The sequence below is a fragment of the Puntigrus tetrazona genome, chromosome 13 (genome assembly GCF_018831695.1).
Source record: "Puntigrus tetrazona isolate hp1 chromosome 13, ASM1883169v1, whole genome shotgun sequence".
NCBI lineage: Eukaryota > Metazoa > Chordata > Actinopteri > Cypriniformes > Cyprinidae > Puntigrus > Puntigrus tetrazona.
This window is the reverse complement of record NC_056711.1, coordinates 5,844,204-5,868,340: the sequence shown is the minus strand read 5'-3', so window position 1 is coordinate 5,868,340 and position 24,137 is coordinate 5,844,204. Positions and strand designations below refer to the sequence as shown.

The window sequence follows — 24,137 nt, the reverse complement described above, 5'->3', positions numbered from 1 at the left end:
TGTGCGTAACGTGCTGGCGACGGAAACCCGGTTTACCACGACTGTTCGCGCGAATGCAGACGTGTGTTATAAATGAATGTCGTGAAGTGTAGCGATTAGCTCGACGTACTGATACACGAATCTCTGTAAAGGCTTTGACGTGTTTTGATATTTTGACATCAGTGAATGCTTATTAAGTTCGTGTGCTTTTTTTTTTTTTTTTTTTTTTTTTAAACGCAATTTTATAACGTTTTTTTGGTCCTGGTTTACGTGTCATGCCACTGTTTTCACTTTCTAGTCCTCTCCACTGTGTTTTCTCTGTTCCTCTTCGGCAGATTGCATGGGCGCAGTGTAACAGCAGGGGGATGTTGCAATCTGTTTGTCACCACTGACTTCTGCATTGTGAGACCGACTAGAGTGACTAGGTCTGTGAGAGCGGCCGTCATGTCTGCAGCCTGTCCCCCGCAGTCTCCCGGCGTGGCTAAGACTGAAGTGCTGGTCGAGGACTGGTGTCCCGTGTTGGCCGCGACCTTCGCTTACTGGGACAACATCCTGGGACCTCGTGTACAGCACATCTGGGCCCCCAGAGGTCAGGGGTTGTCGCTGCTCAGCGACGGAGAGGTCACGTTTCTGGCCAATCACACGCTGAACGGCGAGATTTTGCGTAGCGCGGAGAGCGGCGCAGTGGATGTGAAGTTCTTCGTCTTGGCAGAAAAGGGAGTCATCATAGTCTCGCTGATTTTTGACGGAGAACTCAAGGGCGACAAGAACACTTGCGCTCTGTCGATCATCCTGCCGCAGTCCGAGCTAAGCTTTTACCTGCCGCTGCACAGCGTGTGTGTGGAGAGACTCAAGCACATCATCCGCAAGGGACGCATCTGCATGCAGAAGGTCTTCGCCTCAGAGTCGTGCATCTTTTACTTGAGATCCAGCTATTTGTTCACTTTCGTAATGCATGTTACGTGTGTGTTTTATCATGTAGGGCTACAACATAATTCCTGTGTTGTCGTCGGAGATTGTTCCCATAATGGAGCTTCTCACGTCCATGAAGAAACACAGTGTGCCAGAGGAAGTGGATGTGAGTAGTTGGACATTTTGGGGGGCTTCTGGACACTTTTTAGAGTAGGTAGGAAATGGTGAGGAGAGAGAAGGAGATTTGTTTGTGAGCCAAACTCAAACTTGCTTCTGTCATACTTATAATGAAACTAACTTACAAAATTAAATGGAACAATACTGACCAAATTAAACGATATCATTACAACATTTGTTGAACATATAATAGCACTAATGCAATAAGTTAATTAAAACAATACCAGTACAATAGCTCTAAATACATAACAGGACTAATGCAGTGAATGAAACAAACAGTGCTAATGCAATAATAAATAATAAATAATAAGACAAATACAAGGAAATAAAATAAATAAATTAAATTTGAAAAGCAGGCGATCTCTTGGACATATAATTTTTGGTTGATGAATGATGAATGAATTAGGCTTTATTATAAAATCAAGAAAGTTTTGTGCCCCCCAAAAATCACAATACATTTTACTTTAGAAAAAATAAAATTATGCATCCTGGTATATAAGAAATTAAAGGTATTTTTAATATAATTTTTAACATTTTAATAGATCCAGAAGCCACAAAAAATAGCAACATGTCATTGACACATTAATGAACATTGTAAATTCTTATAAATGTAATATTTATTAAGGCCTATATTGTAATATTTGTAAATGTAATATTTATTAGGGCCTATATAGGGCCTATAGATATATTTATGTGTATGTACATGTATGTATGTGTATTTATATATACAGAATAAATATACACAGAACACACATATTGTGTTAACAAAAACCTTTATTTTGGATGCGATTAATCAAGATGAATGGATTGACAGCACAAATTTTAATGAATAAATATTACTACAAACTACAAACAATGCATTGGTTAGTTCTTAAGGTTGTACATTATGTATCTTCACTCAGTGATAATTATATTAGCTCTTTTTCTGGCAATTCTAAAACGTTTTGAATGTTTTTCTCACTCTCACTGAAGCACATAAAGCAATCCTCTTCCTCTTTACAGCTAAAGGACACCGTGCTCAATGATGATGATATTGGAGACAGCTGTCACGAAGACTTTTTACACAAGTAAGACATATTGCATCTTTAGTAGAAGTCAATGATCTGAATTGAGTTGCTTGTTTTCATTGTTTAGGTTGTGATGTTTGTCATTCTTCTCTATCACAGGGCTATCAGCTCTCATCTTCAGACCTGCGGCTGTTCAATGGTGGTTGGCAGTAATCCTGAGAAAGTCAATAAGGTGCGCATTCCCACCTGTACATTCTCAGCATTCGTATCTGAATATGAAAGTCTAATAACGCAGTTTCTTTTTGTAGATCGTGCTCACGCTGTGCCTCTTCCTCACTCCTGCAGAGAGAAAGTGCTCTCGACTGTGTCACCCCGACGGCTCCTTTAAATATGACACCGGCCTCTTTGTTCAAGGCCTCCTTAAGGTATCAAGAGTGTCCCTCAGAGTATCCAGCACTATATCACGTGGACCCATACCCGTCGAGGCCGCTTGGTAACATGATAAAGGTCCCTCTTTTCTCTTTCCCAGGACTCCACAGGCAGCTTCGTGCTGCCCTACCGGCAGGTGCTCTACTCCCCGTACCCCACCACCCACATCGACGTGGACATGCTGCGGTCAAGCAGATGCCACCCTGCCACGAGCACACGTATCATCAGCGGCGTTACATGCGAGCCGAGCTCAGCGCCCTCTGGAAGGCCGCCAGCGAGGATGACATCAGCTCTGACAACCTCATCAATGCCCAGGACTCATACACACCAGACTTGTATGACCTTTGACTTCTGCATACCTTCTTGGTCTGGAAACTGTATCATGCTTGGCTGATTTTTATTGTCAGGACAGCAAGACCTCGTGGTATTTTATTCAAATGCGCAAAATATATATTCAAGGGGAAATGTACAGTGAGTTGGCTGTTATTGCAAAGTGAACTGATCTTGTTTCGTTTTGTTTAATGCTGACTGCTGCTGATTAATGACCTACTGACTGTACATTATCCTGCTGATTATATCGCTAATTACCAAATTTATAAAGAGATTAAACGTGAGACGAAAGAGATCACGGAGAGATAAAAGACGTATCAACTAGCTCAGTGTTTGATAGCGGGGACAAACCATAGTTTAGTGGCCTTTTGTATAAAAATACTAACACTTTTGACTTTTGATTAAAAAACAAATAAATATTAATTGCTCTTAGAATCTTTTTTAAAAGGTAATACTTTACAATAATGTTCACAAATTAGTTCATGCATTAGGAATGCATTAATCCTAATTCATAAATATGCTAATAATAATAATAATAATAATAATAATGAGAAATATGTCTTGAGCAGTAAATCAGCATATGAGAATTATTTTTTTATTCAGCAGTCATTTTATAAGGATACTGACTGCTGAAAATGTAGCTTTGCTGTCACAGGAATAACTTAATTTAATAATGCATTAAAATATAAGGTGTTTTAAATTGTAATAAAAGTTCATAATAATGTCACGTTTTACAGTATTTTAGATCAAATAATTGCACCTTTTGTGAGCATAAGAGACTTTTTTCCGAAGCCTTTAAAAATATCGCCGACCAAAAGCATCTGAATGGCTGTGTATACACGTTAATTCATACAGCTATGTAGAAATTAACATTTAGATTAGTTAATGCTATAAAACAATTATTCAGTGTTACTATTGCTTTAATGTTAATGTAAGCTGCTAATGTAAATGCATTTTGATCTGAATTCTCTGCATGAAGAAATGAGCTCTGAGATGCTTGTGTAAATGGATGCGTGTCCTTGAAATTGTGAATACTCTCCACTCTCGGTTAATGTCATGGTTCAGGGCTGTGGCCAGCATAGAGCTGCATCATTGATTTGTTTTCAAGGACTGTCGGCGACTGTTTGACCGAGAATTTTTCCATTAAAAGTTCACAGAGTTTCCCGAGAGGTGAAACGGAGACATTTTACATCTCATTTGAGGGCACTCACCATATCATTCGTTCGATACGCTTCGTGTGCACACATACAAGAACAATGTAATCACCGTCACATGTCAAGTAGTCAACTTTTCAGTCTTTTTTTTTTTTTTTAGAGAATCAAAAGCAGCTCTTAAAGTTTCTCAAGAGGAAACGAGAGGTTTCTTCACCTTCTGAATCACTAACTAAACTTTATGGTTTTTCCTAGGAATATATTTCAAGACGTGATGCACAAAGACACACTTGTGAAGTCTTTCATAGATGAGGTAAGTCTACGCAACTCCCTTTCTTCTGAGCTTTATAATAACATCCTCCGCTCCGGCCTTGATAACGTGTATGTGTTTGCATCTTTGTCAATCTCTAGGTGTTTCTTTTGAAACCAGGTCTGTCTCTGCGGAGTGTGTATTTGTCCCACTTCCTTCTCCTGCTGCACAGAAAGGCCCTGACACTGCTCAGATATATTGAGGATGAGACGTAAGTACAGCAGCTTTAAGCCCACAGCTTCTACAGATACTACACAAGTGTCATTTATAGGACATATTATAACTAGAAATGAAGTGCCGTGGACTTACTGCAGCGAATGACAGTAGCTCTCAGTAATATCAAGCTCAATTTTTGTACTATTATGTACTATGTACAGGTGGGTGATATATATACTGACATTCAGAAATTTGGTTCAGATGTTGATAGAAGTTTATTTTTGTTAACCAATAATGCATGTGTTTGATCAAAAAGTCGCACAGTTGCATGAAATAGTTGGAAGTAACAGCTTTCTATTTTAATATTTTTAAATGGAATGTGAAGCAAAGCTGAATTTTCAGCATCATTACTCCAGTTTTTAGTGTCACATGATCCATAAGGAATCATTTTAATATGCTGATTTGGTGCTCAAGAAATATTTTTATTATTATCAGTTTAGAAAACAGTTGTGTGCTGCTTGATATATTAGTGGTACATTTAAATGTAAATAGAAATCTTTTGTAGCATTTTTTATTTAATACTAGTCATTAATATTGCAACGAAATGTAATCGATAAATAGAAAATGATTTTGTATGATATTTTGATGTTTTAACTGCTCTGCATTGTTTATTTAAATTAATTAAAAAAGCTTTTCTTTTTAAAATTAAAATGACATTTTAGTTAATTTACATAAACATAGTCCTTCCACATAGCTGGCTGCATGTTTACGTGAAGATTATGTTGTTTATTTTACGGTAGACTCATTGTGTTATTAATTATTATTAATTATAGGCAGAAGGGTAAAAAACCTTTCAGATCTCTACGCAACTTGAAAACTGATTTGGATTTAACAGTGGAGGGCGACCTGAATATCATCATGGCGATGGCGGAAAAGCTGCGGGCAGGCCTTCACTCCTTTGTTTTTGGGAAGTCTTTCCTTACCAGTGTGCAGGAACGTGACCTCCTCATTAACTTCTGACCTCTGAACCCCGTGCTCATCGCAGCACAGGACACTCTTGCATCCCGATGTTTATTTTTTTGTTTACAGCCTTCTAAACAACACCTGCTGCTGAAGTATTGACTGATTCGCGTGTGATTTAAAAAAACAAAAACAAAAATGGTAACCTGCTTATTGATGCTGATGAATTCATATTTGTGTGAAGAAGATTTTGTGCGTATGAAATTCTTGAATGAGAGCATGAGACACAATCAATGTTTAGATGTCACACTTAATGGGTTTTTGGTCTAACTGACGTATACCTTCATTAATAGTATAATATTATATTGTAACATGGCAAAGAACAAAGTTGAAGTAACTTTAATCCCACTCAAAGTTTGTCTTCTATGGATATGATTTTCCTCTGATTTAAATTGGAACACCACAAAGTAATTTAAAATATGGTTTAATTAAAGTAACCTTAATTCTGTAATAACGTTACCTGGGCTTTTATCTATGATTGTCTGAAGACTTTACAGGTGACAGATGTGTTACTTTGCAGAACTCCAGTTACTGGGAGACTTTTCTTTGTTCCTTTACTTGAGCCTAACAAACTAAACTAACGGTTAATTAAATGGCTCATACTTTTGCATCTGGCTTGGGGCATGAATATAGGAAAGCTGGTGGAAATGCGGGAAAAGCGAAATGCAGCTTGAATCATAAAGCCAAATCTCTGGTGTACAGTGTGCAAGGAAGTCAGCAAATAACAGGAAGGGCCCCATAGACATCACGCTTTGATTTTGAAGGGTTCTTCCACAAGATTTTACTCCACTTCTATGTATGTTATGTATCAAACAGACATTGCATTAATGGTAGATTTCTAATGTTTATTCAAGACACAAATGGAGTTTTGAATATTTTGGATTATTTATGGAATCATAATTGGACGTTTATTTTAAACTGTGACATGCATACTGATATATTTCAAGTGAGCTGTGACTGTGTTGTCTTAAAAAAGTGTGCCTTTTGTTTCTGAAACATGACTTATTTAATTGTGCCTGTTAAAATCTTTTAATTATTTGCTGTTCTAAATAAAGAAAAAAAATTGAGTCTTATATGGAGATTATGCTTTGATGAGACAACATGAAGGGTTGGGTCCGGACAGAAAAGCATGAGAAAGAATAATCTATTATTGATCTCTAATCTGATTTATCTGCAGTACAGTTGCAAAGGTAGTTGAAGGCAGTTCCGTCAAAAGGCTTTTTAAGAAAAGGCTTATAGTAATATGTTCCCATATTTTAATATTCGGAAAAATATTTTCTAGCATTGGCAGCACTGTTCGATGCTAGATATAATACTTACTATAATAAATAAATGCATATAGTGAGTTTAATGCATTAAGCGTATCTTCCATTTTTATATAACCCCGTATTATTGCAACGTCCCACAGATAAAGTCAAACCTTAGAAGAAAAATATTTTCAGTGATATTTCTTTTTGAAGGCCGCTTTAATTATTTAGTTTTTATTTGATAAATTTATTTACAAATCTTTTAAATTACTGTATAAGCGTTACCCCCCCCCTTGACGCTTCGTTAATCTACTGATTCGAGTTCGCCTTTAACGTGACACAAATAACCAAATTTTATTGGCTGCTCTCCATGTCACTCACGCCAAGGTTCCGTGACCTCGCCCTCTGATTGGCTCTGTCGTCCACAACAGATCTGTGATTGGTTACACCTGGCACATGACCACAAAACAGGAAGCACAAGCGTTGTCCATGTAAATACTCCGGAAAAGAACTAGTTTGAGAAATGGGTGCTGTCGCCTGAGAGGAGTATGAGAGAACAGCTCTAAGGATCATGGCAACGTGAAATGTAATTCCGCACTCTACAAGGCGAGGTGGGTACGCTGCGTGTTCCTCAAATAGGTCGTATATCTCTGTGTGTGTGTGTGATCAGGACCGCGGCCTACGATACAGCAGAGATTGTCTGGATTTGATACTGGATCACCTGCTGAGCCAAAGCTCTGCTGTCATACACACAGCCATCTGTCCGTTACATTAAACATGATCATATTTCCAATTGCTAATGTTCTGTTGTATCTGAGCTTGCTGTTTACGTTCAGCAAAAGGTTGTGCGGTGATATACCAAGAGCGAATGCGTAATTAATGCTTTCTATCAAAATCATAATCACCATTTCGCTTGTTTTATAAGCTTCGCTCCGCCATACCTTTAACATGGGCGAGCTGTATACATTTCAGGTTCATCGCACTACAGTTTATTATACAGAAACGCTTTGGCGCAAGTAGGACGTAGACGCACAATGGTCCAGTTGTTACACACAGAAATAATGAGCTCCATTATTGTGTAACGTGCCTCACCTTTTGCCTGAGCCGTTTACGGGTCAAAATGCGTTGTATAAGATACAGCTTCTCCATTTAGATTTTTTTTGGGGGGTGGCATTAGTTCCGTATGTTTGCTAGAGCTGCACCAGCTGTCATAAGTCACAGTGAACCGCTGTGATCCTGTCATGTCAATGCACTGGATAACCGAGTAATTAGACTCAGCTGACACTGGATTCTAGAGTTGCACGGGTGTTAACATCTCTGTTTCAGTTTCATTTTGACGCTCGCATCAATAGTTAATTTTCTGCCAATTATTTTAAATCGTTGACTTGGTATATGATACCCCCAGGTCCTTTTGTGTAAATAAGTACAGGGTTACAAATCGTTGCTCGGGCACGTTCGCACGAGGAACGGTAACTATTTACTTATTTGATTTAAGATGCTGTTTTCTATACTATGCATTATCCTGGTTATCCTAATAAATGAAGTACATGGGCATGAATATTATGGTTTACAGACAAACGCGGTTAGTTAAGTTTGAAACGTGCAGTGGTTGACCATGTAGTAACTTGTATTTGTGTAACTTTTCTTTTTTTTTTTTTTTTTAGCAATATTAGTTCAGAGCAGGACGTGCCGCAACTGATCTGAGGAATTCTGTTAAACAGTCCTGAGCTATTTGTTATCATGCATTCACATCAGACTAAAAGAATGCAAACCTGAGCTAATGTTATTTTGCTTAAACGCTAGTTTGGTGGATATAACCATGAACACTGCTGCAGGTTGAAAAAAAGTCGGACCCACTTCCTATCAAGTGTCAACTAATTAGATTGAAAAGAATCAGTATATGCAATGTACTTATTGTGCACATACATGCATTTTATCTTGTGCTATTATTTAAGGGTCGTGTGCAGGATTATGCTGATACCAGACGATAAAGATGGCTCTAAAGCTCTAAAGTTGTGAAAAAACAGTGTTTGTGTTGCCTTCCTTCTGATCCCAACATTAGGCAAGAGTGAATTAACTTTTTTTTTTTTTTTTTTTAATGAAGATCCAGACCGCCTCAGTAAGAGCTCAGCCTTTGTTCACTTCGCTTTACTGTTACATGTAGAGCTATTTATATGTTTTTGACCTAAATCACAGCAGTTGTCAAACACACGCAACTGTTAGCCAATCATAGCAGAGGTTATTTACTTGCTACAATTAACTACAAAACACCACACCTACTCAAAGCGTTGTGATGAAGGGGATTAAAACAGGACAGAAAATAGCTTTTTACTTCTAAATGATCATGTTTTTTGATGTTGATGAGCCCTGATCAAACTTACATGTGTAATTAAGTTCTGTAATTACATATGTTATTACACCGCTGATCTTACTAAAGCTCCTTAACCAACCTTTAAATCTAATCATACCACAAACCCTGTGCCTAAACCTAACCGTATCCCACCTTAATGGCGTCAAATGTGTTTGCAATGCACTCTTCACAACAATTAATTGTTGACATGAGTACATAGTTGTTAAAAAACGATAATAGTGATGGGACCCAAAAAGTAAAGGATGTAGGGAATTCCACAAGACCTTCTGTTTTTAGCACCTACGGCTTTGTGCATCCTTCAGAGGGAAGTTGATAAGGGTTGTTTTTAACAAGGTCTGTGATAATTCTTAACAGATTGCGTGTGATTCAGTGTGGATTGTTTTGTTAATTTTGTTTTTATGTAATGCAGGCTTGGTAAAAATGTGTTTATTGAAGGAGGGGGGATTGACTCAACAGCCAAGCTGCAGTTCACAGCGAAGCACAGTGGCTCATGCACTGTAGAAATAACTTGTGGGGGCTAAAAATGAGCTTTTCCCAGCTCAATTTTTTGCCATCTAATTTTTAAAAGGCAGACAGGGTGATGATTCATTTGAAGTTAAATTAATGTTCCTTACCAAATGTATAAGAATAGTCATTGCTGAAGGTTAAATAGGGGGCGAATGAACTATTAGTCTAACATTTAAGAAACTGTTATAAATAACAAATAAATGCACTGATCCTTTTATTCCCTCATGTTTTGACCAAATATTACTCAAAATTATTCGAGTTCAAGGGACTTTGGTTATCAGCCTGTTAGTTCTGCCTGCCCCTTCATTATAAATATTAAATATACTATTAATTATATTAAATATTCTATTTTTAAGAATATTTTAAAGATTGTCTATTTTGCTGTTTTACCCTAAATTTGCACTGTTTTAGTTCAAAAGCTTTTTTGTTTGTTTCATACGTTGACTTGTAATAATTTAATAATAAAACGAATACTGTTATGCCACCCTTAATGTTGAAAGTTATGGTGGTAGCCACATGAGTTATTGCTCAAATACGTGCACAGCGTTTCTTGAAGAGTTGAGGAAAGGGAAGCGGCACTGACACTGAAAGATTGTTCCTGTTGTTCAAGAGCAGACTCCGTCTATGGTTTCAAATCAGTCAGACGTTACCAGGGGTTAGACTACAGTCAACCTCAACACTAATTCAAACAGATTCTCCTCCTCTTGCGCAAGCCTGAAGAGCAGGCAGAGATGAAGGATGTGTCTTGACTTGAAGAAGCTTCACATCTCATTGATATTCAGCTGACCCGGTAATGTTTAGTTGTAGAATATAATCTGTTTTTATTATAGAATCACAGATAAGTCACTACAGAATCTCATTATTATTTAACACGTCGCTTCAGTCACATGATGGGTTGACATCATTATGTTTGCTCGTGTATCATTGCATCTTTTCATCTGAAAATGATGTCAGACTGAGAGCTGTCTGGACAAACCTGTCACGCTAGAAAAAAAAAAAAGCTTTATCGAAAGCAATGTATCTTAACAAATGACATAGCTTCTGGTTTCACGGTCACGCATGCTAAGTCTTAGAAGTGTTGCATACAGATAATACGAGTATAATATGCTGAGGATTGTGCCTCTGACTGCTTTTTTTAATTGCCTGGATGAGCTGTTTTACATTCATGCATTTAGCGGACTAATTTTCTGCCTTATTTAGTGCTGCTGGGCTTAGTAAAATGAATTTTATATGATAAATGATCTAGCCTAAATAATGTGTGACAGTAGTCTGTGGGTATGTGCTGAAGAAAGTAGAGTGTGTGAATAGGTGTTTACAGCTGAATGGATACAGCTTATGTTGTTTAAGTGGTTCTGTTTACAAATGTCTTACAGTTGCAGGTTTAAGGTTCATTTGGGTTATTTTGGGATTTAAGGTGGATTATTTGCGGATTTGCTTCTTCCTTTTCAAACCTGCAAACATACCAGATAAAGGCGCAGTTCACAGTCACTGTTATTAGTCTGAGATTGGTCATAATTAATCAAGCAGCATTTGCAGACAATGGCACTTTTGTGTCGGTTCTCTCAAGAAAAAAAACCATACTAAGGAATTTCAAACGTAGCCTATGTCTGTCACATTTTTCCTTGCAGCTTTATTTCTGTTGTTTAACCAAAAGGAATAGTTCACCCAGAAATGAAAAATGGCAAGAAATGAACTCACCCTCAGGCTATAGATGATGTAGATGAGTTTGTTTCTTCATTGGAACAGAGAAATGTAGAATTATATCACTAGCTCACCACTGAATGCACTGCAGTGAATGGGTGCCGTCAGAATGAGAGTCCAAACAGCTGGGAAAGACATCACAATACTTCCCAAGTAAACCACAAGACCCCAGTCCATCAATTAGTGTCTTGTGAAGCAAAAAGCTTTAATGTTGAAATTAAAAAAAGGTTATCACAAACACACAGTTTAAACTGTTACAACATTAAACTGTCACTTCTGGACATAATAATAGGCCATAATCCATATTATTGCTTCCTATAGTGAAAAAGTCTTGTCTCATATTAACATATATTTAAGAATGATTTTGCAACGTCTCTGCTTGTAGATGATCATAATTAGAGGCTTTTTTTTTAGCGCAACAGTTTGAAATTAAAGAAGCCTGAGCTGTTGGATTTGTATATTACAAACACTGTTTGTGAATTACTTGCATTATTTGTGGATTCTTGGGATGACGGCACCCATTCGCTGCAGAGGATCTATTGCTGAGCAAATGATGTAATGCTAGGCTAAAGATTTTCTACAAATCTGTTCAGACAAAGAAACTAAATCGTGCATCTCAGATGAGTATATCTTTAGCAAATTTCCATTTCTTGTAAACTGTTCCTCAAAGATGTTCTCTCACGGTTCCACAAGAGCTAAATTCAGATGAGATATAATGATGAGATTCAGATGAGAGATGTCTTATTTTGCCAACACTTATGTTAATCCAAAGACTACAGAGATTTCCTCTATAGCAAAAGCGCTTCAAACAGGCTCACGCAACTAAATATGCACTCTGATTAAACTACCAACCGTTCAATAAAAACATACGTAACGTACACAACATGGATTCCTAATTATGTAAATGTTTTCCAAGATGGCGGATCACTGGACAGTTCTGTTGAACTACTTTTGTCCAGTTCAGCCAAAGAGCCTCCATTTTTGCACACAGTGTTTGTGGTAGTCTGCTGATTGCGCATTGGCGGTGTTCTTCATAAGCCGAGGTAGATGCAAACCCTGTGTAATTTGATAGTGATGTCTATTCTGCTTATCTGCAGTGGGGTGTAACCATGGAGAAAGCCAACACCAGTTTCCCCAGTTATAATGAATTAGATGACTACCTCACCAGACGCAACTCCAACTTTGTGTTTCTCCTCGTGGGTAAGTGGGCAGCTGATGTGATTTAGAAATTGTTTTTGTTCTGCAGATTATAATTAGAAATTGTCTAGGCCAGAGGTACCTAGTGCCTCACACAAATACAAATTGACAAATACACCTGTTTTAGACTATTTCCACCATCTGTCCAAAATAAAATGATATTTACAAATGTAATGTATGAATTTTATTTTATCTATATGTAAATGCATTTTAAACAACGCATTAAAGCCATCTTGCGATACTAATAGTGTAGTAGATCCTTTGCAGTGACTAGTTTAGCTTATTATTTGCTCGATAATACTCGGTTATTAAGGATGGTGGTTTATGTTGTGTTTGGATTTGTTTTACACAGCCACTATTATGTCATGTGGATGGATCATATACTTGACATACTACAATTCCCGTAATATTGGACTCATCCTCACCCTCATCATTAACCGTCTCTATAAGAATGGATACATACACATTGGTGAGTTAGCGCATTGTTTTTTGCCAAAGTTTTCAATTTTCTATTTCATACATTTTATTTATTTATTTATTTATTTTACAGGTTCATTTTCATTCTCTGTGCTGTCTGGCAAGGTCATGTTCCGAGATGTCTATTTCATCAATGAAGACATGTCGATCAGGTACACAACAAAGAATAATATAAACTCTGCCCTTATTGCCCTTTTTATAATCCATTGTTATCGCTGTGTTTTTTCATTGTTCATTGATTACGTCTTTAATTATTCTACTGGCAACTTTATTTCCAGAATTCAAGATGGGTTACTTATATTTCGTTGGTGGAAGATGTACAACCCCAAACAGAAACAACATGGTCAGTGCAAAAGCATTAAAAATTGTGACAGATTTTGCTGTTTCACCGACATGTTTAATCGTAACATAAATCATAAATCAACATATCTTTATTTTTAGTGATAATTCTCTGTGAATTGTGGGTGAAATGCATGTGTATTGAAATATCGTTGGTTCTGCTGTTTCCAGACCCAAAGGCTGAGACACGGCTCTATGTCACGGTTAATGGATTTGAGTTCCATGTGTATAATCGCACGGATCTGTACACTCGGCTTCAGGAAATATTTGGCCTAGAGCCCACCCTTATTCAGCCCCACCGGGATGAGGAGAAAGGACGAGAGCAGAGGGATAAATCCCTGGAGAGGTAAATTTTGTGCTAATAATGTACACAAATGTAAACTACTAGAGCGTTTTCGAGGTTAAAAACATAGACTTTTGAAAATGCTTGAAAACATTGACCATCTCAACATAAAAGCATTGATCCAACCATCCATCTGTTTGCTGAATAATTAACAATAGGGCGTGGGTTTTTTTGGTTTTGTTTGGTTTTTAAAATGTGCAGATATTACTCATGTCACCTTCAATGTAGCAAGCAAATATGCCATTGTTGCTTATCAATAAAAAGGTTTTGTTAATGTTGTTTGAGCTTTTCTGCACATGCGCAGTGTTTGTTATGGCTACAAAACCATTGATTTATTGTTAATGGAATCTTCTAAATTGAATCTAAATGGAGGCTTGTTTTTTTTTTTCTTTAGACATTAATGGAGCAGAACTTCTTATCTGACTGTTCTCATAAATGAAAATGTGTTTTTGTTGTTTTTGAAGTGTTCAGATCAAAGCAGAGACTCAGGACCCGTCATCTTCCTGGAGGTCTCTCATCCCCGTCATCAAAGTCAACATCAGTACAGTGAGTTCTGCAACGTTCTTCACCCATTTCCTGTCTGACATCAGCTACCTGCATTGTTCATACTCCGTACTGTAACAAAGAAATGAATTCAGTCTACTTAATATTACCTTCCCATGGCTCAGCTTATATAACTCTCGCTGGTTTTGCCCTCAGGGTCGTGTAGCATTCGGCAATCACCATCTTCCCCAGACTCTCTGTATGAATTTTGACGATGCCTTCCTGACATATGCCACCAAACCACCTAGCAGCCACTTGGATCAGTTCATGCACATCGTGAAGGGTTCTCTGGAGAACGTCCGTGTCATGCTGGTGCCCAGCCCTCGATACCTGGGCCTTCAGAATGATGAGTGAGTCTAATAATCTCAAGTCTATAAGAGTTGATTAGATTAGATTTTTTTTTTTTTGTCTTTGCACAAGTACAGAGCCACTGAACCAGCTATAGTGCAAATAGGCATACTGTATTTTATTTAGAGATAGCATGAAATCACTAGGTAAGCACAATTTATTGTGTTGGCGCAGACAAGCCCTTGTTTTTTTAATTTTTAAATTTAAATTTTTTTTTTAATAGCCTTTTGTTTACATTATCATTGAGAAGTGATTTTTTTTATTTTTATTTTTTATGGTTTTGAAAGCAGTCTTTTATGCTCACCAAGGCTGCTTTTTAAAATTTTCTGTGGTAGAATAGTATTTATTAAGACCTATTCTTATTTTAGCAACATCTTAATACAGAAATTCTAATAGGTTAATTCGTGCAAAATGTGTCATCAGTATCTATTGTGATTTTTCTGTTTTTATTATTTAGGTATGATTGCTTATGTCTCTGAAAATGTACCTTTTGAAGGAAAACTGGCATTTAGATAAAACACATGTCTACAAAGCCGATTTAAAAAAGTCTTTAAATAATATAAGTGTGAAAAGTAGAAGGTACAGTGGCCATTGGTACTGGCCAATGACCAGTTCAGCACAAATGGCATGTATAAATAGAGAAGGTGCTGTGTTCAAGTGATAATGAGGTATATGTGGCTGTTTCAGCGCACATGACATGGTGTATAAATAGAAAGTAGGAGAATATGGCATTGCGACTGGGCTGATGCAGGATAACGGGCTATAATACATGGCAAATCACCACTAAAGTTTTTAAAATATAATTTTATTTATAAAATCCACCATCATATTATTATACCTGTGTTATATATATATATATATAATAGCCGCAGGGAAATACTAGGAAGACATTTGTGCTTGTATACACAAAAGTTGAGTTGAGCACAGTAATCTTTCGCTGAGACAATGAATTTAATTTACCGTATGTGTGCGTATTGTTCTGTAAATATAATTATCAAAGGTCATTAATGTGCTGTTTTGCACACAAAGGTTTATTCAAGTAATCAGAGCTGTTCATTTGTGCCATTAGTTACAACAATTATACGCACTGATCTGTGTAATTTAATTTGGATTGAGAGTAATATTAACATAATGACCTGAACATTAATCGTTGTTTTATAGATAAGCTCTTTCCCATGTCATTTATGGTTTATCTGAAAGTAAGCATAGGTTAATTTTCATTGATGTAATGAATTGGTATGCAAGAAGATTAGTCTTGATTGTCAGCTGCTTGACTGGTAATGATTAGTGGTTTGTTAGAATGATGTAGATGTTATTCAACGACTGATTTCCTGTCTCTAGACCTCCCAGGCTCATGGGAGAGGGCTTTGTTGTCATGCAGTCGAATGATGTCGACATCTACTACTACCAGGATGAGCCAGGTAATCGTTGTGACTGCTTAACATTTTTGGCTTTTGTTATTTTGTGAAAAAAGGTCTGGCCTGGTGATTTTTTTGCGAATGTTTGCTGTGTGTTTTTTAGGTTTGGTCCCAGAGGAACAGGAGAATGGCGATACAGAAGCCTGCTCTGAAGATGCCAAGCTACAGGACTTGCCCCCATGCTGGGGTTTGGACATTGTGTGTGGCAAAGGAACAGACTTTAACTATGGCCCCTGGGCCGACAGACAGAGGTACACTCCTTGAAAGCAGTTGTGTTACTTAAAGTTTCTTTGATGAATAGGAAGTTCAAAAGAACAGCATTTGTTTAAAATAGAAACCTTTTGGAACTTTATACATGTTTTAATAGTCTTTCTTGATCAATTTAATGTTTATTTCTTTCACAAAGAAAATCTTACTGACCCCAATGTTTTAATCATCCATTAATTACATTGTGATCAAACCCCTACAGAGACAGCCTGTGGAAATTCTTCCTGCCTGCAGACTATCAGCCAATGAAAGTGAGCGATGTTGCTACACCAGGCAAACCCCGACAGATCCTTGCTTTTGAGCTGCGTATGAACATCATAGCTGATGCGACAATAGACCTCCTATTTACAAAAAACAGGGTATTCACACACTCACACACACCTACCGATTCATTTCTGAGTGGCATACTCTTATGCTTGAACATTTGCTAGGGCAAAGTTTGCTTGCATTCATAGGAACAATGTGTACCCTCTTTTGTCTTACTCACTAACCTATAATCCATTCGTCTTGGCAGGAGACTAATGCGGTCCATGTGAATGTAGGAGCAGGTTCTTACCTCGAGGTCAACATACCCATGACTGTTGGGGAGGATGGTAACTTTCAAACTTAACAGAAAAAGAACTAGTATTTAATGAGGTTGACATTTGACAGTTTTTGTTTGTTTAATATAAATTTACTTGACTCATCGTTATTACGAACTGCAGTTTTGCCGTCTTGGATTTTATTTCTTACTATTTCTAACTAGTTTTTGCCTTTCTATTCCCGTTTAGGTTATTCTCCCACTGTTAAAGGCCAGCTATTACATGTAGATGCAACCAGCAGTATGCAGTACAGGACATTGCTAGAGGCTGAAATGCTGGCTGTGAGTGCAGCTCATGATTTTATTGTTCATAAGTGTTAGGCAAAACTACGTTTTCAAACTTGACTAGTCTCGTCTTAAAGTCACCCTGGATAATTTAGGCTGATTTAAGGCTTGTCGTTGTTTACCAGACCTGATCATACAGACTCCAAGTGTAGCCCTTCAATACTCTGAGTGATTTTTAGTGCAAGAACTGATAATCTTCAGAAAATGGGAACATTGCTTGCTGCAGGCGATTTGATATCTGACAGTAATTGTCTTGAAATTTATTGTTGAAGATGGGAAATTTGTTACAAAACATGAATTTAGAGAAGTAATATTTGTAATAATTCAGATATTGCATACTGCGAGGCCCTTTTCCACTTTGCTGACATTCACCCACGCAGCACTTTGGGGAGAGTTGTAGCATCGGCATAGAAGTGTATTGGGCTTTTGAAACAAGTGATGAATATAAATTCTGAATTATTTGAATGATAATTGTTATAGTATGCATAGTATAATGAAAACAATTAAATCTGCACGATTGCTTAAATGTCCTTGCAGATGTCTTAATTATTCTGCCCTAAAGCTAAGCAAGATAAGCCATACTGAATGCTAACAGCTGTTCTTGAACTCCTCAGTTTCATGTCATAGCCAGCTATCCACGCGTGTGGAACATGCCCCAGTCCTGGCAGTGTGAGATCGAAGTTTACAAAGCCACGTACCACTTCATCTATGCACAGAAGAACTTCTTCACAGGTGACGTTTCTCTCTTACATGTAACTAATGTGTCCGAAGTCCATCCTCTGGTTGACCTCCTCTTGTTGTGATCTGCAGATCTGATCAAGGACTGGGCCAGCGACAGTGAACCGGACATCTACTCGTTCGTTCCATATTCTTGGAAGTTTAAGATACTCTTTCACCAGTTTGAAATGATTTGGGCCGCCAATCAGCACAACTGGATCGACTGCTCCACCAAACAGCAGGAGAACGGTGAGAGAGACTTTCATAATGCATGTTACACTGGAAAAAACTAATAGTGTTAGAGACGTATGTACACTGCAGGAAATCTAACAGATTAATAAGGCTTTGTATACACACTGCACACGGTTTTGACAGTCTGTCATTTTGATAAAGATTTAGAAAAATGTAAAAGACAAAACTGATGTGATGTTATATACACATAATATCTTGATCGATGGGTGTTTGGATTTATTAGATTGGATAAAAGTAGATTTGGTATACGCAATGTTTATTTCTTTACATACTTGCTGGTTGATTGAAAAATTATTATAACATAAGATAAAAGATGGAACGCACTTTATTGTAATAAAAGATAAAGATAGTATCCATAAAATGCATAACAGAAAACTTTAAAATAGCTTATGTATTGTTTTAATTTTTACATTTATTTTCTGTTCAAGCTAAAGGTCTAAACAGTCTGAACAAAATCTGTTACTTATTGCAATACTACTAAATAAAATAAAAAAGACTGTAAAATAAAGCACCAAGCACTTCTAAACATCAATTGGAATCAGTTTTTCTTGATTTTTCGAATAACTTCCAACCTATTCATGCTCTTTGTCTGTAGTTTATCTCGCTGCCTGTGGGGAAACGCTGATTATTGACTTCACGTTGCCATTTCACGAATTTGTCCCGGCCACCTGTAACACACGTTTCTGTTTGAGAGTGAGTGTACACCCTTGCAAAAATTTACACGCACTTGTCTGTTGTGTTGTGAGTGATGTGCGATCAAGCATTCGTCATGTGATGTTAAAACATAAGCGGCCACCTAAATCTCCTCTGAATGACACTGAACTCTGATTTAGGCTGAGGACACAGATATGCGCTTGTGTCTGCCTGACTGTCACCCAAGCCGGTACCCGCTGCTCACTCTCACTAAAGATTACCAGCACTGTAAGACCCCTCCAGACAACAACATGCCAGCAGAAGGGCAAGGAGCACCTCCCAAAAACAACAAACCCCGCTGGAGGAACATGACTCATGCAGAGTAAGAGCGCACCATTGATCTATTTCTGTCCCTCTTCTTTTCTGCTTCCTCTCACTTGTGCTGCTCTTTGACACTTCTGTTGTGTTTGCGTGTGTTTTTGTTTCCAGGGCTGGTTGGGTGGACTGCTGGAGTGTGCCGAACTTCATGCTGATTATAGACTATACTTGGCATCCCATCTACCCTCAGAAAACTGACCAGCAGCTCAAACAATCATGTAAGCTTTTGAATACAAAAAAAAGAATCTGTAGACTACTACTTTATTGGCTTTTAGTTATACTGTAATGTTTAATGACATTAATTGCTAATTTAATCCCAAGAAGCCAAAAATAAGGCCGTACTGGTAATTAAACTTAATTACTTAGTTAAACATTAAACATTCATATGTAGAAGCCGATTTATATTTGTCTGTAAAAGTAATTTCAAGGATTTAAGCAAAATACTTTTTGGTTCAGTCAAGTGTGTCAAAACCTTAGACGGGGCTTGTATGGCCTCCACTAAGTTTAGCACTCTTGGTAAATATGTGCAAAGGTGGCTGTAAAAATGAATCTGCATTATTGATCTTTTTATTAAAATAAATCATAAAAATTCTTACCTTTCACTAAAGTAAAGCAGTTGAAAAAGGGGAGAAAACCTTCTGATAAAATAAATGTTAAATGTTGCTAACAATTATTGGCACCCCTAGAAATTCTTCTAGTAAAATATCTCTGAAGTATATTCTTTGACATATTTACATTTTTTTTAGCACACCTCGGTGACTATGGTCATGAAATTGTCCAGACATGACTTCCTGTTCCACAGGCTTATAAGTATGAGGAACAAGCAGGCCAAATTCCCTTAATCAGCCATCACAAGGAGTAAACCAAAAAAGTGTAGTTCTGATGTGCAGATTTTTGAGTTGTAGAGAATTCCCATTTCCACCATCAGGGCAATAACAGCTAAATATTTAATAAAATCTGCCTGGAAGAAGATGTATCCTAATGCACAGTCAGGAGAGGAGTTTGAGTGGCCAAAGACTCTCCAATCAGTCAAAGAGCCCCTAAATCACCACATATTGTTTGAAAAGAAAAAACTCTCTTTGCTTATCCAAAAACAATCTCTAGCATATGTCAGACACAACTAGATCTTTCAATGGCTTTTATGGTCGGGTGAAACAAAAAAAGAGAGTTTTTGGCATCAAACCCACCAAATGGGTTTAGTACAAACAGGGATAAAAAGTAACCCATGTTCTCAGTTAAATACATTGCTAGATCTTTAATGTTGTCGGTTTGTTGAAGTCCTAGACATCTCATTCAGATGCATGGCATGATGGATTCTTTCAAATACAAACAGATAAAAAAAATCTAAACCCAACTGTTTATGTAAGAAAGTTTATAACACAAAAATGCGTGAACTGAAGAGAAGAAGCACATGATGCTGGGAATATGAAGGATCTGGAGAGATTTTGGATGAAGGAATGGTCTCTGAGAAAACTGTTTTCTTAGGGAAATGATGTTGCAGTAATTCGGTGCCAATAATTGTGGCCAACATGAACTAGAGAAATTTATTTCACAGTGTGACCCCCACCCCATAGTTTATGTTTGAATAAAAGATCAAAAGGATAAACAATGCAGATTTATTTTCACCTCCGCTCTATAATATTAGTGGAGGCCACTGTATATGTTTACTTACAAAATCTCTATTGCTGATTTAACTTGCAAAGTACATATATTAGCCTGACCTTTTTACACTTCATTTTATATTACGTGCAGTGTCAGAAATAGAGGAGTCCATGCTGTCAGCCCTCCGACCACCAGAACACGCTCCACCTGTGCCTCCTCCACCTCGAATCTCCTCTGACCCCAGCTTGCTGCCCCCTGACCGCTTACATGTGGAGATGGAGCTGAGCCCAGACTCCCACATCACCCTTTATGGCCCCCTCCTCAGAGCGCTGGTGTCCATCAAGGTACACATGTCTATGCATGTATGCTCGCATATGGGTTACACCGAGCAGATGTATCGCTAAAACCACTAACTCATGTTTATTTAAACAAACTTGTGTCCTTCAAAACAGACTCCTCTTTTCATTATAACGAGGGTGAATAAATAAATGAAATCCCATTTAAATGGTTGTCGTTGCGTTGCAGGAGAACTACTTTGGAGAGGACGACATGTACACAGACTTTGAGGAGTCGCTCTCCAGCCCTGTGCTGAGCTCCGTCTCTTCTTCTTCTGGTTGGACCGGAGTGGGCCTGGAAGAGAACCGCTCTAAAGACACACCCCACCCTCTCTCCCTACGGCCCTGGGACATCACTGTACTCATCAATCTACACAAAGTCCATGGACGACTTCCAACGGTCAGTGCAGCTTTAGGGATTTCGTTTGTAGGAGTCAAAGTGATGACATCATTTATAAATTAGCATACTCTTTTGATGCCTTGCAGGCACTGATATTTTCCTTCAGGAATCGCAAGTGTGCTTGAAAATCTTATTTGTTCTCTTTTTACAGCACTGTAGCAGTGATGGCCCAGAGGGTCCTACAGGCTTTCTGGAGCGCCTGTGTTTTGAGATGAAAAAGGGTTATAAGGAGACCATGCTACAGCTTGTTCTCTCGCCTCTACATGTGTTTGTCAGTGATAACTATCAGGTGAGAGTGGGAGGAGGTGACCTTGTCCATATTCTCTCAGGTGCTGGTATTTAAAGTTCTCGTGATGTTTCTGTTTTGTGTAATTTATTCCCGTGTGTGTGTTTGTGTGTAGCGGCCTGCTGTTGATGCTGTGTTGAGAGATGGGCATCTGAGCCTCTCGGGGTTGCAGATGAGAGCCCACGCTATGTTCTCAGCGGAGGGCTTACCAGCGGGCAGTGACACACTCGAATATGCTTGGCTCATCGACGTTCAAGCCGGAGCTCTTACGGGAAGAGTCAGTGTGCCGCAGGTGACCTGTTTATTTTGACACTACAAAAGAGATGCGTGACTTCTGTAAAGGAATTTTTCTAGTAATGTCTGAAGCGTGGTGACCTCGCGCAAATATTTTGACGCGTCACTCATTGTTTTGAATGAAAATGTTCTTAATAATTACACTTTCAATAGAAGCATAGAAAGCATGTGGAATGCAGAGTTTAAAAGGACGTGAAGGTTGAATTTTTGTTTAAGCACTTGATTGAAATGTATAGAAAAATCCCTTCCTATGAGATTTATAGATTGTAAAGCATAGTAATAATATAAAACATCTTCCTTTAGCCAGTTTATTTGAATTCAAGTGAGCAAATAGTGCATAAATAGTACATAGACATCAAAAAGTCAAATTAAAAATGTTCCTTCATTGCTAGCTGTTTGTTGTTTACCTTCACATCTCATCACTAATCCTCAAGTACCATTCAAAAAGGTTAAATTTATTTGATATGTCAAACCAAAATGTCTTTTAAATTTTAGTTGTCTTTGAAATATAAAAAAAAAAGAAAAAAAAAAGAAGGGGTTTCATTATTTGCCATCCATATAACTTATGATACTGATGATACAGTACTAAAAGTGCATTTGTCAGTATGATTAATATTATATATATATATATATATATATATATATATATATATATATATATATATATATATATATATATATATATATATATATATATATATATATATATATATCTCTCTAGAAATGTAATGTCTAACTAATAGCAAAACTTAAAAAAAAAAAAAAAAAAAAAAAAAAAAAAAATCCACTACTGTAAGTATCACCAAAAGGGATTATTCAAGATGATTATTTTAATCTGACAGCATTAATCACTGTTTGTATGCGTTTGGTGCAGCAGATGTGATCTGGTAGTGTTTGTGTTTCAGTGTGCATCTCTTCTAGAGTGGGGCGAGAGCTTTGTGTTTCATGTAGTGTCCCGAGAGTTCCAGCTCGAGCAGCCAAAACCATCTGTCACCTGCCAACATGGAGTTGATCGTAGAGTCTGTGATTCCAAGGTATTACAGAAACGCGCACATCTGTGCTGTCAAATTCACATCATTTTCAAAACGACTACACAACTGAGTGTGTGTGTGTGTCTGTACGTGCAGCATGCAGCCCTGCCTGGTCCCTGTCGCACATCAGAGGATCTGAAGTACACCATGACTCGACTAACGGTTGACGGAGCCCAGGTTTTCATTGTTGAACACGGTTGTGCAGCCAATGTTAAGGTATGATTAGTGATTGATCAGATGACAATACATCTATTGATTTATTTAAAGAATCATTTCTGAAGAAGCATGCAATACTATATACTAAGTTAGCTCTACATCACAGAAATAAATTGCATATTTAAAATGTATTTGAATAGAAATTGAGTATAATATAATTGCAATTAATAGCATGATCGTCATGAGTTAACTTATGATTAATTGCAACTGTTCTAAATGTATAACACAGTTGATTGTGTTTAATAAACTAAACAACATTGGCATGGGCTTAAACAAGTGCTTTATGAAAATGTATGTTTATTATTAGTGAAACCAAACTTCACAGAGTATGAAGACTAGACTTGTTTCGAAGGTTGTAGATGTTTTTCAAATAACTTGTTTGTCTATTAAACAGATGAAAAATAAACATAGAAAAATAGCTTCCTATTACTTATCTTTCTTTGCACTGAGCAATGTACTTACACAAGCCTGTTTACATTTTTGCACGACGGAGCAGCTCACTTCTTCTAATCATGCAAAATACTTATTATTACATTTGTGCCCACTTACTATTTTTCAACTGTTTTTGGTGTTGTATTTTACAGTTTCTTTTGTCTGACAACGGGATGAATATGAAATCATGACTAAAACACGACCCATTAATGCTCCATAGCTAGCTCTTCCTGATAAATCCTGATAATCGTATCGGCGTCTGATGAAATCAAACACATGATATAAAGTCAATAGCTCTCTAGACTTGTATGTAAAACTGGAAGAAGCAACATAATACCTGTTTTAACAGAAAGTGCTGCTCCATTAATGCATTATTAGGACAGCTCTTATAGGAATACCATTTTTGCTTTATTTTTGATCAAATAAATGCACTTCTTGCACTACTGGTCAAAAGTGTTTTAACGTTT

The 24,137-nt window shown here is 37.4% G+C and overlaps 2 protein-coding genes across 10 annotated transcripts in view; both read left to right on the top strand.

Annotated features, from left to right (window-relative positions):
* On the top strand, positions 1-6,544 carry c9orf72 (C9orf72-SMCR8 complex subunit). Its single transcript, XM_043256053.1, is given in 11 exon segments — positions 1-176; positions 315-870; positions 962-1,057; positions 2,071-2,135; positions 2,235-2,307; positions 2,384-2,500; positions 2,605-2,683; positions 2,686-2,839; positions 4,241-4,298; positions 4,397-4,506; positions 5,285-6,544. Coding segments are annotated over 11 exon segments (1,506 nt in total). The 5' UTR covers positions 1-165; the 3' UTR covers positions 5,472-6,544.
* Positions 6,545-7,178: 634 nt separating this feature from the next.
* The window catches only part of kiaa1109 (KIAA1109 ortholog), a 52,328-nt gene continuing 35,369 nt past the window's right edge, over positions 7,179-24,137 (top strand). For all 9 annotated transcript variants that reach the window (XM_043256139.1, XM_043256145.1, XM_043256144.1 and 6 more), the window contains exons 1-24: positions 7,179-7,329; positions 12,395-12,497; positions 12,847-12,963; positions 13,045-13,123; positions 13,250-13,314; positions 13,482-13,656; positions 14,118-14,199; positions 14,353-14,546; positions 15,886-15,965; positions 16,066-16,213; positions 16,432-16,588; positions 16,744-16,822; positions 17,000-17,091; positions 17,709-17,826; positions 17,905-18,060; positions 18,659-18,756; positions 18,897-19,078; positions 19,186-19,292; positions 20,827-21,020; positions 21,202-21,411; positions 21,563-21,700; positions 21,813-21,989; positions 22,897-23,025; positions 23,119-23,238. In XM_043256139.1, coding sequence (XP_043112074.1) covers positions 12,407-12,497; positions 12,847-12,963; positions 13,045-13,123; positions 13,250-13,314; positions 13,482-13,656; positions 14,118-14,199; positions 14,353-14,546; positions 15,886-15,965; positions 16,066-16,213; positions 16,432-16,588; positions 16,744-16,822; positions 17,000-17,091; positions 17,709-17,826; positions 17,905-18,060; positions 18,659-18,756; positions 18,897-19,078; positions 19,186-19,292; positions 20,827-21,020; positions 21,202-21,411; positions 21,563-21,700; positions 21,813-21,989; positions 22,897-23,025; positions 23,119-23,238 — 2,988 coding nt within the window. In that variant the 5' untranslated portion in view covers positions 7,179-7,329; positions 12,395-12,406. The remainder of the gene's footprint in view (positions 7,330-12,394; positions 12,498-12,846; positions 12,964-13,044; positions 13,124-13,249; positions 13,315-13,481; positions 13,657-14,117; positions 14,200-14,352; positions 14,547-15,885; positions 15,966-16,065; positions 16,214-16,431; positions 16,589-16,743; positions 16,823-16,999; positions 17,092-17,708; positions 17,827-17,904; positions 18,061-18,658; positions 18,757-18,896; positions 19,079-19,185; positions 19,293-20,826; positions 21,021-21,201; positions 21,412-21,562; positions 21,701-21,812; positions 21,990-22,896; positions 23,026-23,118; positions 23,239-24,137) is intronic.